Genomic DNA, 20418 nt, shown 5'->3' with positions numbered 1-20418 from the left:
GAATTTTTTTAGCAACTACATTTTCCCAAGGCAACCAACTAAAAAAGATGTTTCTTCTGTTGACACAAATGTTAATACCAAGGGTAAATATTTAAGGAAACAGAATTTTTAATGTCAAAGTCTTATATTTGACCCTTGTAAGTTAGGGCTAGATGGTATCAATTCTGTACAGTCTCCGTTATAAGTAGGCATTTGAATAAATGCCAACATTTTTATGACCACAATGAGATCGCTATATTTATTTTCAATTCAAATTTCTTATCATTAGGCACTAATTTAAATTACTAAAGTATTTATTGATCTTTTATCTTTTAATTTTTAATTTATATTCCCTTTCTAATTTTAAACACATAACTAATGATGTTTCTGCGGGATAAACAATACTACTATAATGAGACTATCATCACTTTAACATATACTTAATTTATCCCTGATAGAAATAAAAACATGTTATAATCCCACCAGGAGTACTAATCTAAAAGGTTACTCCATCACCATGCTATGACTGCTCTGTAGCTTGCCATTCAACAGATTAATTGCATATAAAGTGCATTTATCTGTTATTCAGTTAGACAGAAGAGCTAGTTTCTCCAGACAACACACCAATTTATCCTGAGAGTTGGAGTGCAGCAGGATTTTTATCAGTATGAACAATAAGAAAATTTAATTTCAAAGATAAGAACCTCAGACAATTCTGTCTTCTTTAGAAGTTATGAAAGCATCACTTCATCTGAGGGCAAAGTAGCATGCAATTACTTTACTAGCAAACATCTAGTAGCAAACACTGAGAGGAATAGGTACATCTTAGAATTTAATTAATCCTGTGAAAAATATATAGTTATAGAGGAAAAATCAAAGTCAGAATATAATTGCAATATGCTTTTATTTTATTGATGCATTTTCCACTCAAGGTTCTATCATTTTCTTAGCAAGCAACTTAGTTTCTAAGAACCAGATCCATTAATACAAACCACAAAAGACCCAACTTCAACCTGTCAATCCTGCAGGCAATACCAAGAGATCCACACCTAGAGAAGCTAAAAAGGCTCTGAGCCAGAGGAAGCGTGAAAAGGGAATTGACAAGGTAAACTGATAAATTACACTAGTTCAGTGGTGGAGCATAAAAGGACCAAAACAATAAAATATGTATATGGGAAAACTTTAAATTTCAAAAATTATCAGCAAAAGTATAAAAAGAACAAAATAATGAAAGCTGAATGGATCCTCAGAGACAGATAACCCCAAAAGCAGTCCCTACATTATCTATAGTTCACTGACCTTCTAATTCAAGGATGGAGATTATTAGAGCATTTAAACATTTAAAGCAAAACAGAAAATTTTCTAATTTTGAAAGCAAGAGATCGTACTTTTAATTTTTTCTTCTTTTCCTGCTCTTAGTTGAGACCCCTATCCTATACAGCTCTGCCAAGTTTATTCAAAAGGCAATAATCTATCTATACAAAACCCTAATACGCAAATCGACCGAACATCAGAACCACCAGCACATCTGAACAACCGATGGCACCAGGCCATCCAAGGCAGGTGCAAATGGGGCCCCCCTAATCGCCCCGCAGGTCGCCCTGCAGAAGGAGGTGACCAGCGGCAGCAGCAGGGGACAGGACCAGCAAGCAGGCAGCACCAAGGCCGGGCGGGGGCCCCAATCACCCTGACAAGTCACCCCACAGATTGGCCCTGATCGCCGGCCAGGCCTAGGGATCCTACCAGTGCATGAATTTCTTGCACCAGGCCAATCATCATCATCATCATCATCATCCTAATAAGAATATGCAAATTGACCATCACTCTAACACACAAGATGGCCGCCCCCATGTGGTCAAAGATGGCTGCCCCGATGTGGACACAGAGGGCTGGCAGGGGAGGGCAGTTGTGGGCAATCAGGTCTGCAGGGGAGGGCAGTTGTGGGCAATCAGGCCTGCAGGAGAGGGCAGTTAGGGGGAACCAGGCCTGCAGGGGAGGGCAGTTAGGAGTGACCAGGCTGGCAGGGGAGTGGTTAGGGGGTGATCAGGCTGGCAGGCAGATGCAGTTAGGGGCAATCAGGCAGGCGAGTGGTTGGGAGCCAGCAGTCCTGGAGGGTGAGAGGGATCCCAGATTGGAGAGGGTGCAGGCTGGGCTGAGGGACACAACTGCCCCCCCCCCCCGCATAAATTTCATGCACTGGGCCTCTAGTAATAATAATAATAAAAATTAACACTAAGCTATCTTGTTTTTACCTTGAACATATTGGCATATTTATTTACCTCACTCATATTATCATGGAGAGAATCCAGATAAGTTATTAAAAAGCCTAACAAAAACAAAACAAAAACTGGTTTTCTTCTACAGTGCTACCCTTAAAAAACCAAATAGAAACCTCTCCCCCACAAATGCTGAAAGTACTTTCTACACTAATCATTCAGGACATCTGTAAATTATTATAGCCTTCTATTTTTGCCTGCCTTTGCATTTTATACAAAAAATAAAATAAAAGCTGGACACCAGTCCCTGTTCCACTGGGCTAGGGAATAATATATTTTTAACAACTGAAAGTAAAATCCTAACTACTGGACCGAAAGGCCAATTTTAATGATGCCAAGCCAGAAAGAGCAATGCTCAGAGGCCACCTGGAAGTTTTTATTTCAGGTAAAAAGAGCAAAAACTCATCCTTGGGTTGCAAATCAACCAAACCCGGAAGCAGTTAAGGCAGGACATGGAGCATCACTCAGCAGCAGGAGGGGAAGAGAAAGCCTTTCCTGGAAACAGGTAACCTTGGGCATTTGAAAGAGCTCCCAGGACAACAGCAACAAAGCCACTTACACCTACAGTGAACTCTGAATAGCCATCATAGAGAGCCTAACGCAGGAAAGCTACCGAGGAGTGCACAGCTGGGCCACAGAAAAAGAAGGTCCAAGAAGCCCGACAAAAACAGACAAGGGCAGAGATGGTTCCCAGACCCACATGTGACTGGCATCCCACCAGTTCCAAGGCAGGAAACCTAGAGATGGATGTTCACATTCACCCGTGATAATTCTGCAGAAAACTAGCTCCGTTCACACTAACCAGTTTGGCTCAGTAGATAAGAGTGTTGGCCTGCAGTCTGAAGTGTCCCAGGTTCGATTCCAGTCAAGGGTACATGCCTGGGTTGCAGGTTTGATCCCCAGTAGGGGGCGTGCAGGAGGCAGCCAATTAATGATTCTCTCTCACCACTGATGTTTCTATATATTTCTCCCTCTCCCTTCCTCTCTGAAATCAATAAAAATATATTTTTTTTAAAAAAAGCTAGCTCCATTCCATGGTGTCAGGGCCAATTCAAGACGTTATTTATGTTCTGTTCTAACTAAGGGTTTCTGGACTTGGGAGTCCACAAACACAGAATGCAGAGAGGTCTGTGACTAGGAAATTTAATGCACCTTATTTGCACTATCCTCTATCTGAAATGTGGCTTTTCTTTCAAATAACAAGCAACATTTCCTGTGACTCTGTTACCAATAGAAAACATGTATTTCCACATTGCATGTTAAGTCGTTGCACATACCTTAAAATAGCCACTAAGCATTCTCATTGAATGTTAAAAACACACATCCAGTCCTAGCTGGTTTGGCTCAATGAATAGAGTGTAGGCCTGCGGACTTGGGGGCATGCAGGAGGCAGCTGATCAATGATTCTCTCTCATCACTGATGTTTCTATCTCTCCCTCTCCCTGCCTCTCTGAAATCAACAAAAATACATTTAAAAAAAAAACACATATCCATTACTATGTTACTAATTTAATATTAAGTTTAGAAACACTAGATAAAAGTTCTTTACTATAGAATTTCTCTAGTATGCACTGTTCCCTATTCTTAATTGACTACAAACATTTTTTTTTTTCCTCAAAGAAAAACTCCAAAGAAAAGTTTCTATAAATGACTGCTGCTGTGGAATAAGGAGTAACTGAATTCCTCTCCCTTTTGAAACCCCCAATCTCTGGGCCAAATTCTGCAGATGTCCCACTCAAGTGTGGCTGGTACTGCAGGGGTTCAGAAGGTGGGCATACCAGGTCAAGCATTGCCACATATCACAAACACCATGGAGATTTGGAAATTCTTAAACTCCCTACGATGTTCCCAAGTGTGGGTCAAAGGGACATGCAGATTCAGAACCACTGAGCTCTACTTAGGCACAGAGACTACGTGGTGGATAGCAAGGAACTCCTTTAACCAGCAATGAGGCAGAAGACTAAGCAAATGAGCCAGAAAGTTAAATCTTAGGAGCCAGATGTAGCTAGCACCCCGTCACATAATACGAAGGCCACCATTTTAACATGTGTTAAGTCAATACTTTTTAGTATTATTCACAATATGCTTGTGCAACCACTAATTCCAGAACATTTTCACCACCCAAAGAGAAACTCCATATTCACTAGGCTGTGATTTCCCCTACCCATCTCCCCTACAACCCTGACAACACAATATACTTTGTCTCTAAGAATCTGCCTGTTCTGCACATTTCCTATCAGTGAAATTATATAAGGTGACCTGGCTTATTTAACTTAGCCTAATATTTTCAGGATTCATCCATGTTGCAGAATGTATTGAAATTTCATTCCTTTTTGAGGCTGAAGAATATTGCACTGTATAGATATACATTTTGCTTACTCATTTATCAATTGACGAGTACTGGTGGTGTTTCTACTTCCTGACTACTATAAATAATACTGTGAATATTCATGCATAAGTTTTTATATGATTGTATGTTTTCATTTATTTACCTTTTTGAAAACTGCCAAAATGTTTTCTTCAGTGACTATACCACTTTATATTCCCCCCAGCAATGTATGAGGATTCCAATTTCTCCAAATCCTCATGAACAATTATTTTGCTTTATATTTTTAATACCATCCCAGTGAGTGTGATGTGGTATCTAACTGTAGGTTTTGATTTACACTTCTCTGAGGATTAATAATAATAATTTTTTCCGGTGTTTACTGGCCACTTGTCTATCTTCTTTGGAAAAATATCTGTAAGTACTTTGCCTATTTTTTAATTGGGTTATCTTTTTGTTGTCAAGTAATAATAGTTCTTTACATATTCTAGATACTAGGCCTTTATCAGATAAATGACTTGTAAATATTTCCTCCTATTCTGTGCGTTCTTTGTACTTTCTCAATCATGTACTTTGATGTACATACATTTTTAATTATAAAATTTATTTTCTATTGTTGCTCATGTTTTTGGTGACATATTTAAAAAACTATTGCCTAATGCAGTCACAAAGATTTATATGTATATTTATTTCTAAAAGTTTTATAGCTTTAGGTGTGTGATCGATTTTGAGTTAATTTTTATATATGGAATGCAACTGAGGTCCTAATTCATTCTTTTAATGTGGATATCCAGTTGTCCCAGCACCATTTGTTGTAAAGAATTCTTTCTCCATTGAGTGATCTTGGACATTTATTAAAAACCAAGTCCACAAAAATGAATGAATTCATTTCTAGACTCAATTCTACTTGATCTACCAGACTATAGTTATGCCAGTACCATACTGTTTTGATTAGTTTGCATTATTAATATGTTTGAAACCAGAAAGTGTGAGTCCTTCAACTTTGTTCTTTTTTTTTCAAGAGTATTTTGGCTATTTGGGGCTCTGTGACCTTCCATGCCAACTTGACAATCAGCTTTTCCATTTCTGCAATAAAGGCCATTGGAATTCTGACAGATTACATTAAATCACAAGTAATGAAGTCAAAAAGTTTTCCCATTTATTTAGGTCTTCTTTCATTTCTTTCAATGATGTTTTGTAGTTTTCAGCATACAAGTCTTATACTTTCTTCGTTAAATTTATGCTTAGTATTTTGTTGGCTTTTATTTCTATTTTGCGCAAGAGTTTGAGAAGGATTAATGTTAGGTCTTTAGATATTTACTAGAATTCACTAGAGAAGCCATCTGATTCTGGGCTCTTCTTTATTGCAAAGTTTTTTTTAGATTATTGGCTCAATCTCTTTACTTGTTATATAGATCTACTCACAATTTCTATTTCTTCATTTGAGAGCTAATTTCTAGAAATTCTCTCAGGTTTTATTTACCTGGAAATATCTTCATATCTCCTTCACTATTTTTGAAAGAGAGTTTTTGTAGACTACAAAATTCCTAAATAACAGCCATTTTCTCTCAGCATTTTGAATATGTCATACTACTGCTTTCTAGCCTCTGTGGATTCTACGAGAAACCAGCTGTTAAATATAATAAAGGATCCTTTCTATATGATGAGTTTTCCTCACTTGAGGTTTTTCAAGATTTTTCTCTTTGTCTTTGTCTTCCTAGTTTGCCTATAAGGTGTCTTACTGTGGATCTGTTTTATTTTATTTTATTTTAAATATATTTTTATTGATTTCAGAGAAGTGAGAGGGAGAGAGATAGAAACATCAATGATGAGAGAGAATCATTGATTGGCTGCCTCCTGCACACCCCCTACTAGGGGACTGAGCCCACAACCCTGGCATTTGCCCTTGACTGGAATCGAACCTGGGACTGTGGATCTTTTTTAGTTTATCCTACTTTGAGTTTGTTGAGCTCCCTGAATGTAGAGATTAATGTTTTTCATCAAATTTCAGTAACACAGGAGTTTTCCTAGGCTCTTTTCATCTCCCCACCCTTTTTTTCTGTTCCATAGACGGGATAATCTTAATTATCTATTTTCAAATTGCTTATTTTCTTCTTTCTGTTTGAATCCCACGAATCCTGCTGTTGAGCTCCATGAGTAATTTTTTTCATTTCAGTTATTGTACTTTTCAACTCTAAAATTTCTATTTGGTTCCTTTTTTACTATCTGCTTATTCATATTTTGTGCTTTCTTTGTTCTAGAAAGTAGCAATTTTATGCAAATATTAAATAAACTACTATTAAATGGGTTGTTATAAAGCTCATGTATACCAGTTTAGAGTTAACTATACATACACTTGAAGAAAACTGATTTTACAACCATGTTATAACTCATTGTGCAAATTAAGAAAAAATTAGCCCATATAGAAACTGAAGAAAAAAATAATTTCCAAATTTTAATTACTTAAGGATCAAACACAGAATACAATTGTCTAAACTACCAAATTATTATGGTAAACATATGATTTAAAATAAATTAAAGAGAACCCAGAATAAATTAAAGAGACTTAAATGAATATTTATAAATTTAGGGTTACAGAAAACACACAACTCAGAGAACAATGAAAATAAAAGAAAGGCCACCAACATCTTAGGGCTACTGGATATTCAAACTGTATGCAATGTTTTTCTTATATTATCAGCAGATAACACATTGCATGCTTACTATTTGCCTGACTGAATCCTCACACACACACCAAATCCCATGAAATAGGCACTACTATTCTGCACATATAAAAATGCAGAAGGTAAAGCCAAGAGAAGCTAAATTACTCACTCAGGATACAGAGCCATTAGAAACTGAAGGTGAAAGTCAAACCCAAGTTATATGATTCCAGAACCTGAGCTCTTAAGCTCTACCCCACAGAAATAGAGCAGATGAGTTATAACAAGACACTGTTAAGTGATAAAGCCAATGGCATAGCAGAACTAAACAATGCAAGCCCATCACAAAGAACATAAAATATATTGTCAAGAAGGATTAACTTTAGCTGTATCAATCACAATGAATTTTTTAAAATCCCACAAGAAAAACTAGTAAACAGTAACACCTGAGGTATAATACTAGCAAATTAAAAATTTACAAATCTTTAGCTCTAACTTTTAGGTTTGGCTCATTGTTTAGAGCATCAGCCTGTGGACTGAGGGGTCCCAGGTTTGATTCCAGTCAAGGGCACATGCCCAGGTTGCGAGCTTGATCCCCAGTAGAGGGTGTGCAGGAAGCAGCTGATCAATGATTCTCTATCATCATTGATGTTTCTATCTCTCTCTCCCTCTCCCTTCGCCCTGAAATCAACAAAAATATATTTTAAAAAATAAAAATTTACAAATCTTTAATTTCCTAAAGTCCCATTTAAACTCAGATCCTAAGTATGAATACCACTAAATATAGAATCTTTTTAAAAAGATAAATTTACTGCTGTAAAATGTTAGCATTCAGGTAATCTGAGAAAAGGGTACCTGGGAATGTTTTTTATAATTCTGCCAACATTTCTGGAAGTCTATAGTTAAATAAAGACATCTAAAAATAAATAACTTTACCAATGAGGCAAGCTGAGATAAGTTTGTTAAGTGATTGATCATTTGAGCTACTAATGCTAATATTGTATTCAACAATCATAAATACTTATATGTATTTTATCTTTAAATAAATAAAACCTGGAACTTTGCCTTATACATGTTCTATGAAACAAGACTTCTTTAAAAAAAAAAAGTACACCAAATTTAAGCTATACTAGTCTTAAAAAGTTTTTTTTACCTCAGTGAACCAATGTTCAGAAATAGTAAAGGAAAAGTCCAAAAGAAAATCAATTTTGGAAGTTTGTGTCCAATTGTCTACATTTTACATCAATTCTAGTCCTATAATTACTATCAATAAAATAAATAAATAAGTCTGAATAACACACAAGACAGACAATCAATAAAAAACTGGTGGTACTTTTAAAACTCTTTTAAAAACACAGATGTCTATAATAAATTAGTAATATAATTAAGGACTACTTTAAAAATCTGGTTGCTAGACAATAAGAATTAAATTATTTTCAAGAAAAAAGACAAAAGTAGAAATTAGGCACTGAACTTTAAAAAGATAATAAGCCAGTTGTGGCTTTAATTTTTGTTTTAATTGGTAGCACTATATATCTCAGACAATTCCCAAGCCAACCTCTGAGGAAAACCAGGTTCATCAAGTTAACTGATCAGCAGCTATTTAAGAAGTTCATAGCAGTAAACAAATTCATATTATAAGTAACATATTAATTACTGGATGAGGGAGGGATTAGAATATATTTTTTATTAAATAAAAAATTTTCATCCTTTAACAATTTAATTTTAGAAGGCTGCCTGAAAAGATTATTTTTTAATTATATAGATATAATTTTAATGGGTGATAAACAGATAAGCCTCAAAACTAAAACTAGTAATATACACACTGTAAAAACAGCTTCCAAAATTCACTTCATCCTGTAATTACAGAATAACAGACCTCAAATTAATCGAAAATGATGTTTCACTCTTATCAAAATGAAAGCAATACTTAAAAGTTTCCTTATCACAAAAGTGATAAAAAATGAACTGCACAAGAATTAAAGTCTCTATTTCACCTTGAATATTTGTCTGATTTAAAGTTCTAATTAAAAAACAATTATATAGCACTTGCCAGAAATTTAAACTTCAAGATTCATACTTAACTATGATGAATACAAAGATGCTTCCCTTCAGATGGCATGTAAAATGTATTCTAGCATATACAAAATCTGACTCCACTTACGTAAAATTTAACATAAGACAAAACTATGCTATTAGAAGTGAGGAAAGTGTTTACCTTTAGGAATAAGGAAAGGGGCAGTGAGTGGGTGGCGGTAGGAAGGAGAGCATACAATGAGGGTGCTGATAAGATACTATCCTGATCTGGATGGTAGCTCATTTTGTAGTAAGATATCAAGCTTTACTCTTATGATTTGTGTACTCCTCTGTATGTAGATCTCAGTAAAGGAAATTATAATTGAGCTTAGTGGTAAGGAATAAGACCAGTTAAACATAAAACATGTAAGTCTAAATAAGTGATACAAATCTAAAGGCAAAGTAAAATAAATTAAAACCTTAAAAGAGCAGGAAATTTTTACAAATTGAATATAAAAATGTTGAAAATAATACAACACAGCAAAAGCTATAGAAATTAATTACATGGCAGAAAAGAATCTGAGGCAACACAAAATCCTTAACTTAAAAGTAGGAACAGATTTTTATTCTTAATATTAATTAGCATTTAGAAAAATATAGGTTAAAGAAAGTTCTGAAAAACTGAAAGGTAATCATTAGTCAAATGAAAACATATATATCAGACCTTTCAAAGTTTTCAATTCATAGTTTAAAAATATAGCTCATTTAACAAAAAGAACACTGAAAGCATGAAAATATGTATTAATCTATAAATCAATGTGTAATCCCTATATATTTTTAATTTGGTAGAACTGACAAGCTGATTCTAAATTCATATCTAAGTAGAAATGTGCAAAAACAGACAGGAAAGCTATAAAAAGAACAAACTGTTCCTATCAGATATGAAACCATAAAACTATAGTTATTTAAATAATACTGACAAATAGCCAACAATATAAAAACAGTCCAGAAGCAGATTCAGGTGTATATGGGAACTTACTATATGATAAAATGTGGCAAAACATTCAGGGAGTTTTGGTCAAGACTATGATTCTTTGTACTATCTAATAACTCTTCTCACAATCTGAATAATGTGAAAATAAAGTTAAAAGAAAAATAATTAAAGGAAAAAAGTACCACTACAAATAAGTTACCCAAATGTATAGAATTATTCCATGACTCAACTCTAAAAAGACAGACAAATCCACAGGAAAATTGGGCAAGAATATAAATAGCAATTAGTAGAGGAAATAAAAATAATGAAAAAACATGATAAGCCGGTCAATCTCACTAGTAACCAGTAAAATGCAAATAAATACCATTGGAGATGCTACATCTCATACTTAAGGTTAAAAACACTTTTGTTAAAGTTAGGTAATATGAAATGCTAATGAAGATAGAGGAACAAGAACCTTAGCAGGAAACTGACGACTGACAGGAGAACTGGTTGAGCCACTCCAGAGCTCAAATGGCAGAATCAAAATTTAAAGTATGCATTCCGCACACCCAGCAATCCCACCTCCTAATACTTACCTGAGAGAAACTCACAAATATGCACAGAGAGGCACATGTAAGGAGGTTGATTTTAATAATATTCATAAGGTATAAAACTACAAAGAACACAATCTCCATCAATAAGAGAGCTGCTAAATAAAATATAAGTCCATACAGTGAAATAACATGCAGTAATGAAGTACAACTATAATACTGCCATGGAAAGAGCCACAAGACATACTGAGTGATTTGCACAAAACATATGCACATAGAGAACACCCTTATGTGTTCCAAAAGCGCCCACAAAATAATACCACATACTGTTGGTTCTGCTATTGTGCATGTTTTTAACACTTATTACGGCATAATTGATAATTAGGAAACTTTGAGTGTTAACACAAATTTCATGATTATTTTAAGTGCAATTTCTTCCAGGAGAAACTAGGTGAAAATAGTAACTCAGCCACACAGGAATCCATAAATTGCACACAGAGACACATCTCAAACCACCAGCTACCTTAATCCATCACCATGCGTGTCAGCAACCACAACTTTCTGTTCCACTTCAGACAAGCCTCCTTTGGCCCATGTCCACAAGCCAACATTAGGGCTTTTTCAAGGCAAATACCACATTTATTCTAGAATTTATATATTATTTAACAATTTAATATGTGTTTAAAACTGTGCTACAACTTCAATGAAGTTCTTACACACTTTTTTATTTAACATCACTGATAAGTATTTTTAGTGTGATGCCCCTTCAATCTACCGGTTTTTGTCAAAAGTTCTATGGTTTTTACTCTGTGGTTTTAGCATCGTGACTGTTTTAGGAACACACATTGCATTATAGCAGAACTAACTGTACTATGGGTACATATACAAGTAACTTGTTTCATTAAAATTGTTAGCACCATAGTTAGTTTAGTTTCATGTAATCATGCAAAGCAACAGAACATATAATACCGTGTTGCAAGGAAAACTGGACTAAGACTTAGGAGACCTAGTCCTAACTTTGCTGTAAACTTGATACTGCTTGTAAATTTGAGTAAGTGCTTTAACCTTGCTGAGTTTTAAAAATGGGATAACAATTTTCCATTAACCAAATACAGTTCTGCAAAAAAACGAGATAATTGGCTTTCAAAGCACTGTACAATATATCCACGGCATTCGAAGAAAGTGTGGTAGCATTACCGTTAAGGGAAAACAGTAATCGCAAGGGGAAAAACAGTAATTGGGTGCTCATGCTTCATAAATCCAAGTCTGACAATCGAGTAGCATTCCTTACTTCATGGTATGTGTCCTCGAGCTCCCCGTCGTATATCCAACGGTAAAGGAAGCTCAGGACAGGATGAGACACTAAGCTGAGAATGTGCTGCACCAGGGACCTCATGTATGGATCTCCCGTTTTCGTGTAAGCATGGACAGCTGAGGCCAGCTCACCTCCTTTCCTTCCTGAGGGGGAATACATGAAAAACACCCAAATTTAGACTCACAGTAGAAACCAGTAACTTAATGCTAACCAAAATGGTCAAGTAATGAAGATAAAGTATGTTTGTTTTCTTGATACCACTTTGGATATAGAAGCAGCAATAAACATGTCATGGATCAAGAGCCAAGAGAGCAAAAGTCTCCCCCTGGCTTTACATGGGTCAGAGCGAGTCACTCATCTCTCCATGATCCGTACAGAGTTTTTTAGTAGTAAAAACTTGACTTATTATATGATTCAGAACAAGATTTTTCAACTTTTTTGACTGGGGAACACCTTAAGATTCACACTTTATATTGCAATCCAGTATACAAATAATATATATATGTTTACAAAACAATACTTACACTTTAATATTTTCTATTTTCTTTCTTTCCTCTTGTGATATAATATGCTAATCTCAACTTCCTAAAAACACTACACTACATTGAGATTACAGTCCCCTGTATCCTGGGGGCATAGCTCAGTATAATGAATTGAGAGTGGCAAAAATCAAGTCCAAAAATATAAGCACGTGAAGAATTTCTTATGTTAAGAATTCAGGAATTTATTAGACTGTTGAAAGATTTTAAGAGAAGGACTAAGGTGATCTGATTTTAATAAGATTCTTCATGCATGCACAAAAATGGAGGTGGGTGAGACTGAGGACAGAGTCAGTGAGCAGGTTATTACAATAGCACAGAGAGAATAAAGAGCAGGATTCAAACAGAATCCTGTTTGAGGACACTGATTTGGGAGAGGCAGTGACTTGAGACCTATGAAGGAGTTAGAGGTAGCAGGATGTTAGTAGCTAACTGGATATTGAAACAGATGGGGGAGAGGGGGCTGAGAGGAGTATAAAAGTGGAAGAGGCAGGGCACAGATGGTATGATGAACTTGGATTTAGACATGCTGAAGTTATGGCCTTTATGAATCATCCAATAGGAGAATAGCATCGAACACTGAGCCATGAGCTGCGAACAGATGACTGGCATCTCACATCTCAGAGTTGTAATAATCTCAAGAGGTACAGACTATTAGTGCCCCAATGTTACAAATGAGAAAAAAAAAGAAAGAGATTTTTGGCCATGGTAGTCCAAACAATAAGAAAAAAGGTTCAGAAGGCAACTAGAAACACAGACCGAGAGTCCAGGAGAGAACTAAGCCAGACATACAAACATGGGAACTTGTAACATATAGCTAAACATTCCTACATAATCTCAGGAGGAATGAAACTGTAGAAAAGCCTTCTGGCTAAGAGTCAAGTAAAAGAGAAATATAGATAAACGGCTATAAAACGGATACAAAAGAACAGGCACAAAAACAAACCCAAATGACATTCCCTAAATCCTGCTTTGAGATGAAGCAGGTCCATCAGATGCAAAACCACCTTGGCAATGGTCCACCAGGGCCGCAAGAGTCTTCAGTCTTATCTTGGGATCATATGTCCAAACCAGGAGGCGACGGAGTGTCAAGCTACTTTCAAGGCCCAAATTCACACCCTGATCATCCTCTAACTGTAGCTAAAAAACAATAAAGATATAATGTGTAAGTACAGGTCACTAAATATGTCAACCATTTCTTAATCCAGGTAAAGTAAATATGGAGAGAGGATTATTCTCATAAAAACGAAGCAAAAGTTTCCCTCTGAAAGAACAATAGTTCCTTCAAACTACAAGTGATTTGTTTAAATGGTAGACAGGACCCTAAAATTAGCAATTAACTGCCTTTAGGAAAACAGTGAAACTTTATAGATATCCAGACCTTACAAACAGTATTAACAAACAGATTTTTATCTTATAAAAATAATATGTGAAAAACTTTAAAGTTCTATGTAACTATCATTTTGTAACACTTCATATCATGAAGAAATTCAAGTAAAAATAAGGTATTTACCTGGGAGTGTAAAACTGAGAGTAATCGGTAGTATTCTTTGAGTTCTTGGTGCAAGGCAGCACAAAAGCTCTGAGCAGAAAGGGGTAAGTATAATTAAAGCACAACATAATCTTTACACACAACACAGTCATTATACATCAACTCATTTGAACTGCACAAGCACACTGCTTTAAGACAGTGGTTCTCAACCTTGGCTGCACATTAGAATCACCTGGGAATCTTTTTAAAATCCTGATTTCTGGGCCTCATCCTCCAGAAATTCTGTTTCTTTGTTATGGAGTGGGGCCACAACATTAGTAACAAAGAAACAGAATTTCCAGAGGATGAGGCCCAGGAATCAGGATTTTAAAAAGATTCCCAGGTGATTCTAATGTGCAGCCAAGGTTGAGAACCTTGCTTTAAGACAAAGTTCAGGTGTTCTGCGTGCCTTATATTCTCTTTCTATCAATGGTCTTTTGGCAGGTTTAACCTCCACAATATATAGTATATTTAAATATTTAAATAATGATAGGGAAGTGTTGTCCCTTAGCATGAACTTTACAGAAGAGAAAAGAAATAAAAACAACAAAGTATGCTTTTCATAAAGCTAAAAGTATATTCACTTTAGACAATGACTCTTTATTTTTAAATTATGCCCCTTCTAAATTTATAGCATTAAAATGTAATTTTTTTATGCTCTTAATTGGAAAAATTTTTTAATTGCCAACTTTATGCCAATTCTCACCCAGTGTTTTTTGGTTTGCACTGCTCATTTTTCTCATTCACATTAGTAAAAATGTTTTTGTATCTCTCCAATCTTAAATGCTAAAAAGGTTTCAAATCAGAAGCTGTAAAAAGGACCTTCACATAGCCCTGTGACAAGAACTTTCTGGAATGAACTGTGGGATGTTAACCTAGGGATACTCAATGGGAAGCTCTGGTTTCCGAGACAGCCTAGAACAGAACTTGCAAAGGATAAAACCTGTTTTCTCTAAGTACAGTGGGGCCTTGACTTACGAGTTTAATTCATTCCGTGACGGAGCGCGTAACTCAAATTACTCATATGTCAAATCAATTGTGAAAGAGTGAGACACGTGATGCAGGGCTGATGTTGTGGTGTTCACTGTGACGTTCGCTGCGCCAACTAGCGGTGGGGTAACTGAAGCTGGCTCATAACCCGAATTTTAGCTCGCAACTCAAAGCAAAAAATCAGCTGAGAGACATCTCGTATCTCGAAAAACTCGTTAGTCGGGACACTCGTAAGACAAGGCCCCACTGTATCACTCTCTATACTTTTCTGCTTATTTTAAGGCAATACATAATCAGTCATCTATTAAGTTTATTTTTACTGTATTTTTTGAGGATTTTTATCTAATATAAACATTTTCTTCCTTATAAACTATAAAAATTTTACAAAATTTTATATACAAATTTTGCAGACTCAAAGGAATACTTCAATAGTCAGCTAAGTAATATTTACAGATAAAAACAACATGGAATCTTTTCAGGCATAACCTCGCTTTTTCCAAAAACCCCATCCCAGTGTCTAAGACAGAAAGACATGTGCACAAACACATAAAAGTAAAAAACCAAACTGCTAATCAGTAGAAATAAATCATAATTCATCATGTAGAACATAAATATACAGAGGAGTATACAAGTCAGCATATAAGTACTCTCCCACCAAAATAACAGAATTACAATCTGAGCATTTCAGAACCCTGTGTATTCAACATGAAAGGTTTTGATTTAACTGAAGTTTTTCTCATCTTGGTTTATTATAGAGCAAATATAAGATTCATACTTAAGAATCAATATCTTCCTTTAAAAATAAAATTTGTTCCATTTAGAATGTCTAGAGCCAGGACACTTCTGAGAGTAAAATGGGACTAATAATAATTACTCTGGACCAACAGGCACAAATTAGTACTACCCATGCTAACTGCAACAAATGACCACTCCAAAAGAGCACTCAATGATTCTTCTAATAAGCTAAACCACTACTTCTTCAGTACCTATGTAGTACAGAAATTGAGAGTGGGATGCAAAGAACTACAGAGTAGAAATTACATGTCATATTCTGATCCCATATCTGCCTCTACTAGTCAAGACAACATGGACAACTCAATGAAACTTTCTGAAATTCAACTTTTATATCTGTAAAATGGGGACAATTACATTTGCCCTACTAATCTTAGAGGGCTGTTATTCAAAGTAAATATGAGAGAAAAGGCTTTTAAATCCAGCAATATAAAATACTATATGACATTACTGTAGTGATTAGCAATTTACTTAATAGAACATCTATGTAATAATTATTTAACTTTCCTGTATTCATTGTGGGCTTGTTTTATTTCATATCTAATAAGTTGACTAGGCTATATCAGTGGAATTTGCATTCATGAGAGAATGATACAAACATATGATAAAATGGTCCCTTTTGAAAAGAGTGCAACAACTCACAGAAATCAAAGCATGCAGCTGGGAGGGATGGCCAATGAGCTCAACTGGCTTGCAAATTCCACTTATCATTAAAACCTTCAGGAGGAGTCCTGAAGGCCTTGCTACTTCCTATCTGTGTTACAATGAGAGGAAAGGGTCCCTGACCCATCTCGCCAATTCTCTACACTGGTGAATGGTATTAACAGCAGTGCTAGGCTCGGGAAAACAGCTTTCTAGGCACTGTCTCCTAATGCTAACCACCTTGGAGATTATCTTCATTTTACCTATTATCATCACCTCCCTTTTACATACACAAAAATAAAGGCCAAGGGGAGGTAACTTGTGCCAGATGACATAACTATTAAAAGGTGAAGCCATCGTGACCCCTGGGCAGTCTCACTTTAAAGCCACGTTCCCAATCACCAGCCACCTCGCTGTGTTGTGCTGTGCTGTCTTGCAGTTTACCTCAGGTCTCTCTCTCTCCCCCTCAATAATTTTTTGAGACTTCATTAGAAATAATTACTGCTCAAAAATCAATTTGAGGGCAAAATCCTATGCTGCTTAACCATTAAAGGAGTTGGCTGCCTCCTGTCAGGATCCAGAGGACCAGTTACACACTGCTCCAGCTGTGACCATTCAGGTCAGCAGCAGCAGCTGGTTTCCCTCTAGCTTCTGGAGCATTCCAAATCCAGTCTCACTGTGCTGCCAGGGCACACACAGCAGCTGGGAGTGTCTCAGTTCACAGGCCTGTGTCCCAGCAGGACCCCTTCAGAGAGCTGTGTCTGCTGGGAGCCCCTCTTCCAACATACTATATTCTGATAACCCCAACACCTTCTCTCTGCTCCCAAGTTTGACCTCTGTTTTAACTAGTGTTTATATCAGTGATGGCGAACCTATGACACGTGTGTCAGAGGTGACACGCGAACTCATTTTTTTGGTTGATTTTTCTTTGTTAAATGGCATTTAAATATATAAAATAAATATCAAAAATATAAATCTTTGTTTTACTATGGTTGCAAATATCAAAAAATTTCTATATGTGACACGGCACCAGAGTTAAGTTAGGGTTTTTCAAAATGCTGACACGCCGAGCTCAAAAGGTTCGCCATCACTGGTTTATATTCTTTTGCTTTTGTAGTCCTCCAATAGCTATGGAAACAATGTGCTATATTTGATTATCTTTGTCAATACCTACTGTGATTTCTATATTCTTGAATGGATCATGACTGATACAGTAGACATTACCACAGCTTCTTTACTTAAAAAGAACCCTCTTAAGAATTATTTTCATAAGATTTTAAGTGGATTAAGCATTTCCCAAAGTGAATGGCATCCCAAACGTTCTAGTAATAATGAACATACCTGACCTACAAGTCCAAATGAACGGTCTAGACTCCTCTGGTCCGTGTACTTTCTGATTTTATTGTGTAACCATCCCAGCTCAGCAAGTCTGGCTGTCGTATCCCTCAAAGATTTATTCAGGTTTGCCTAAAAAGTAAATATCAAGAGTTAAAAATTAACACTAGAATTTTAATTATTATTTTTCTCAACCATTTGTACTTTTAATATGATTCTTGGGCTTGGACATATTTAATTTAAAAATAACTAATATACCATCATTAAAGTGAAAACAATGAGATTCTGAAAAACAAAAGCCTCAAGTGACAGGCAGAGAAGTAAAACACCTCTGAGTAAATGTTAAGCTTGAGCAGCATCACCCCAAGAAGTGACCGGTCAGGGTCCCCAAGCATGGCAGGGACAGTCTGTGATGTCAGTCACTGTGTGAAATAGCTGAGAGTCAAGAAGAACACACCATCAACAAGAAGGGGCTGTGGAAAAGGCAGATTCTAGAATGTGAAGGAAAAGCAAGCCAAGGCACCGTATCTGGAAGCCAATATCCAGCAGCAGAAATGCCAAGCCATAGCCTGTCTCTCAGGTACCTCCGACATCACCATCACGAGATACAGAAATCAGCTAAGTTGGGGGACTGCATCAGTGAAAACAAGGAAAGGAAGAAATGCAAGGGAAAGGATGCAAAAGGATAGGAAAGACTGATCAAGGGCCTTGTAACAAGATTACATAAGTCACAAACTGCACAGGGAAATATAAACAAGAATTTAATAGTGCAACTTGATTAGTACATACAATTTTGTTTTTTTGGTTTTTTTGTTAATTCTAACCCTCGGATATTTTTCCTTTGATTTTTAGGGAGAATAGAAGAGAGAGGGAAAGACAGAGAGAAAGATCAATATGAGAAAAATACATCAATTGGTTGCCTCCTGCACATGCCCCAACAAGGACCTGGAGGGGGAAGAACCTGCAACCAAGGTACATGCCCTTGACCGGAATCAAACGCAAGACCCTTTGGTCTGCAGGCCGATGCTCTATCCACTGAGCAGAACCAGCTGGAGGGGGAGGGGAAGGGTTACACAGAATTCTATAAGTCCAGCCCTCATTACCGCAAATAATACCTCACAAATTAATAGCTCCTATTTGGTCTTAATCACATTTATCTCTCTCTTTTTTTTTTTTCAATATTTTAGAAGGGGTTTTAGTTACTGTACCTTTCCCTCCGCTTTGTAACAATTCTCAGTATTGTTCATCTTGATGATTTTGCCATCTATGCCCTGGAATACGTACAAAATGTCTCTGACAAGGGCTGCCTCGGTAACTTCCGAACTACCTGTAAAATGGTTTTTGTAAGAGAGCAATTACTGAAAAACACATTTTTAAAATGAAATTAATTTTATGACACAATTAGTTCCAGATTATATATTTGCATTCAGGACAAAAATTTAAAACTAAGTAAACAAGCTTAAAATGGAAAAGAGAGCATGAAATTATTAGAAACAAGAATTTTCTGAAAAAAATATGGAGATCACAAAGTCCTCATGCAGAAGTCTTTTCAAAGGACAATGCAACATGTGGAAACTTAATATATAATCAAAGAGCAGCACAAATCAATCACAAAGGGATGAATAATTATTTCATAGATGGTGTTTGGAAAAACTGGCTTACTATACAGCAAGTGTACCAATGTCTGTCCATTCCCAATACAGCGGAAAAGTTATTTATAATCTCCAGAAACCTTGGAACAAAAGCTAAGTCAGAATTTAGGTGTTACTCAAAAGCAATGCCCAGATATCCACTATATGAGTGACAGGAGAAACTTAATCAGAGTACACAGTCAGAGATCAACACTCTCAGAACCAGGGCAGCACAGTCAGAATATACAGTCAGAGATCAGCACTCTAGAACCCAGACAGCACAGTCAGAACAGGTTTGTATTTCAGTCGCAGGGAAAATATTCTGTAAATATCAATTACATCAATTTGCCAGTAGTATAGCTCAACCCTTACTTATCATTATTGGCCTTTTTTTTTTATTAAATCTTTATTGTTCAGATTATTACATTTGTTCCTCTTTTTTCCCCCCCGTAACTCCCCTCCACCCAGTTCCTACCACACCCTTCTCCCTCACTCTCCACCCACTGTCCTCATCCATAGGTGCATGATTTTAGTCCAGTCTCTTCCCGCATCCCCCACACCCCTTTACTCCCGATTCTATTATAATCACCAGTTCATTCGTTCATCAGATTATTCACTTGATTTTCAGATTCACTTGTTGATAGATGTGTATTTGTTGTTCAAAATTTGTATCTTTACCTTTTTCTTCTTCTTCCTCTTCTTAAAGGATACCTTTCAGCATTTCATATAATATTGGTTTGGTGGTGAACTCCTTTACCTTTTTCTTATCTGTGAAGCTCTTTATCTGATCTTCAATTCTGAATGATAGCTTTGCTGGATAAAGTAATCTTGGTTGTAGATTCTTGGCATTCACTCT

The 20418-nt window shown here is 36.1% G+C and overlaps 1 protein-coding gene across 3 annotated transcripts in view; it reads right to left on the bottom strand.

The window, feature by feature from the left end:
• The window catches only part of TUBGCP3 (tubulin gamma complex associated protein 3), an 81676-nt gene that overhangs the window by 36334 nt on the left and 24924 nt on the right, over nucleotides 1-20418 (bottom strand). For all 3 annotated transcript variants that reach the window (XM_015568428.1, XM_015568429.1, XM_015568430.1), the window contains exons 7-11: nucleotides 19140-19258; nucleotides 17938-18063; nucleotides 14155-14223; nucleotides 13649-13781; nucleotides 12079-12245 (exon numbers count right to left, since the gene is read on the bottom strand). In XM_015568428.1, the coding sequence (XP_015423914.1) occupies nucleotides 12079-12245; nucleotides 13649-13781; nucleotides 14155-14223; nucleotides 17938-18063; nucleotides 19140-19258 (614 nt within the window). The remainder of the gene's footprint in view (nucleotides 1-12078; nucleotides 12246-13648; nucleotides 13782-14154; nucleotides 14224-17937; nucleotides 18064-19139; nucleotides 19259-20418) is intronic.

Source organism: Myotis davidii, unplaced genomic scaffold, assembly GCF_000327345.1.
Source record: "Myotis davidii unplaced genomic scaffold, ASM32734v1 scaffold242, whole genome shotgun sequence".
NCBI lineage: Eukaryota > Metazoa > Chordata > Mammalia > Chiroptera > Vespertilionidae > Myotis > Myotis davidii.
Note: the sequence above shows the minus strand (reverse complement) of the source record. Positions and strands in the feature narration are given on the sequence as shown.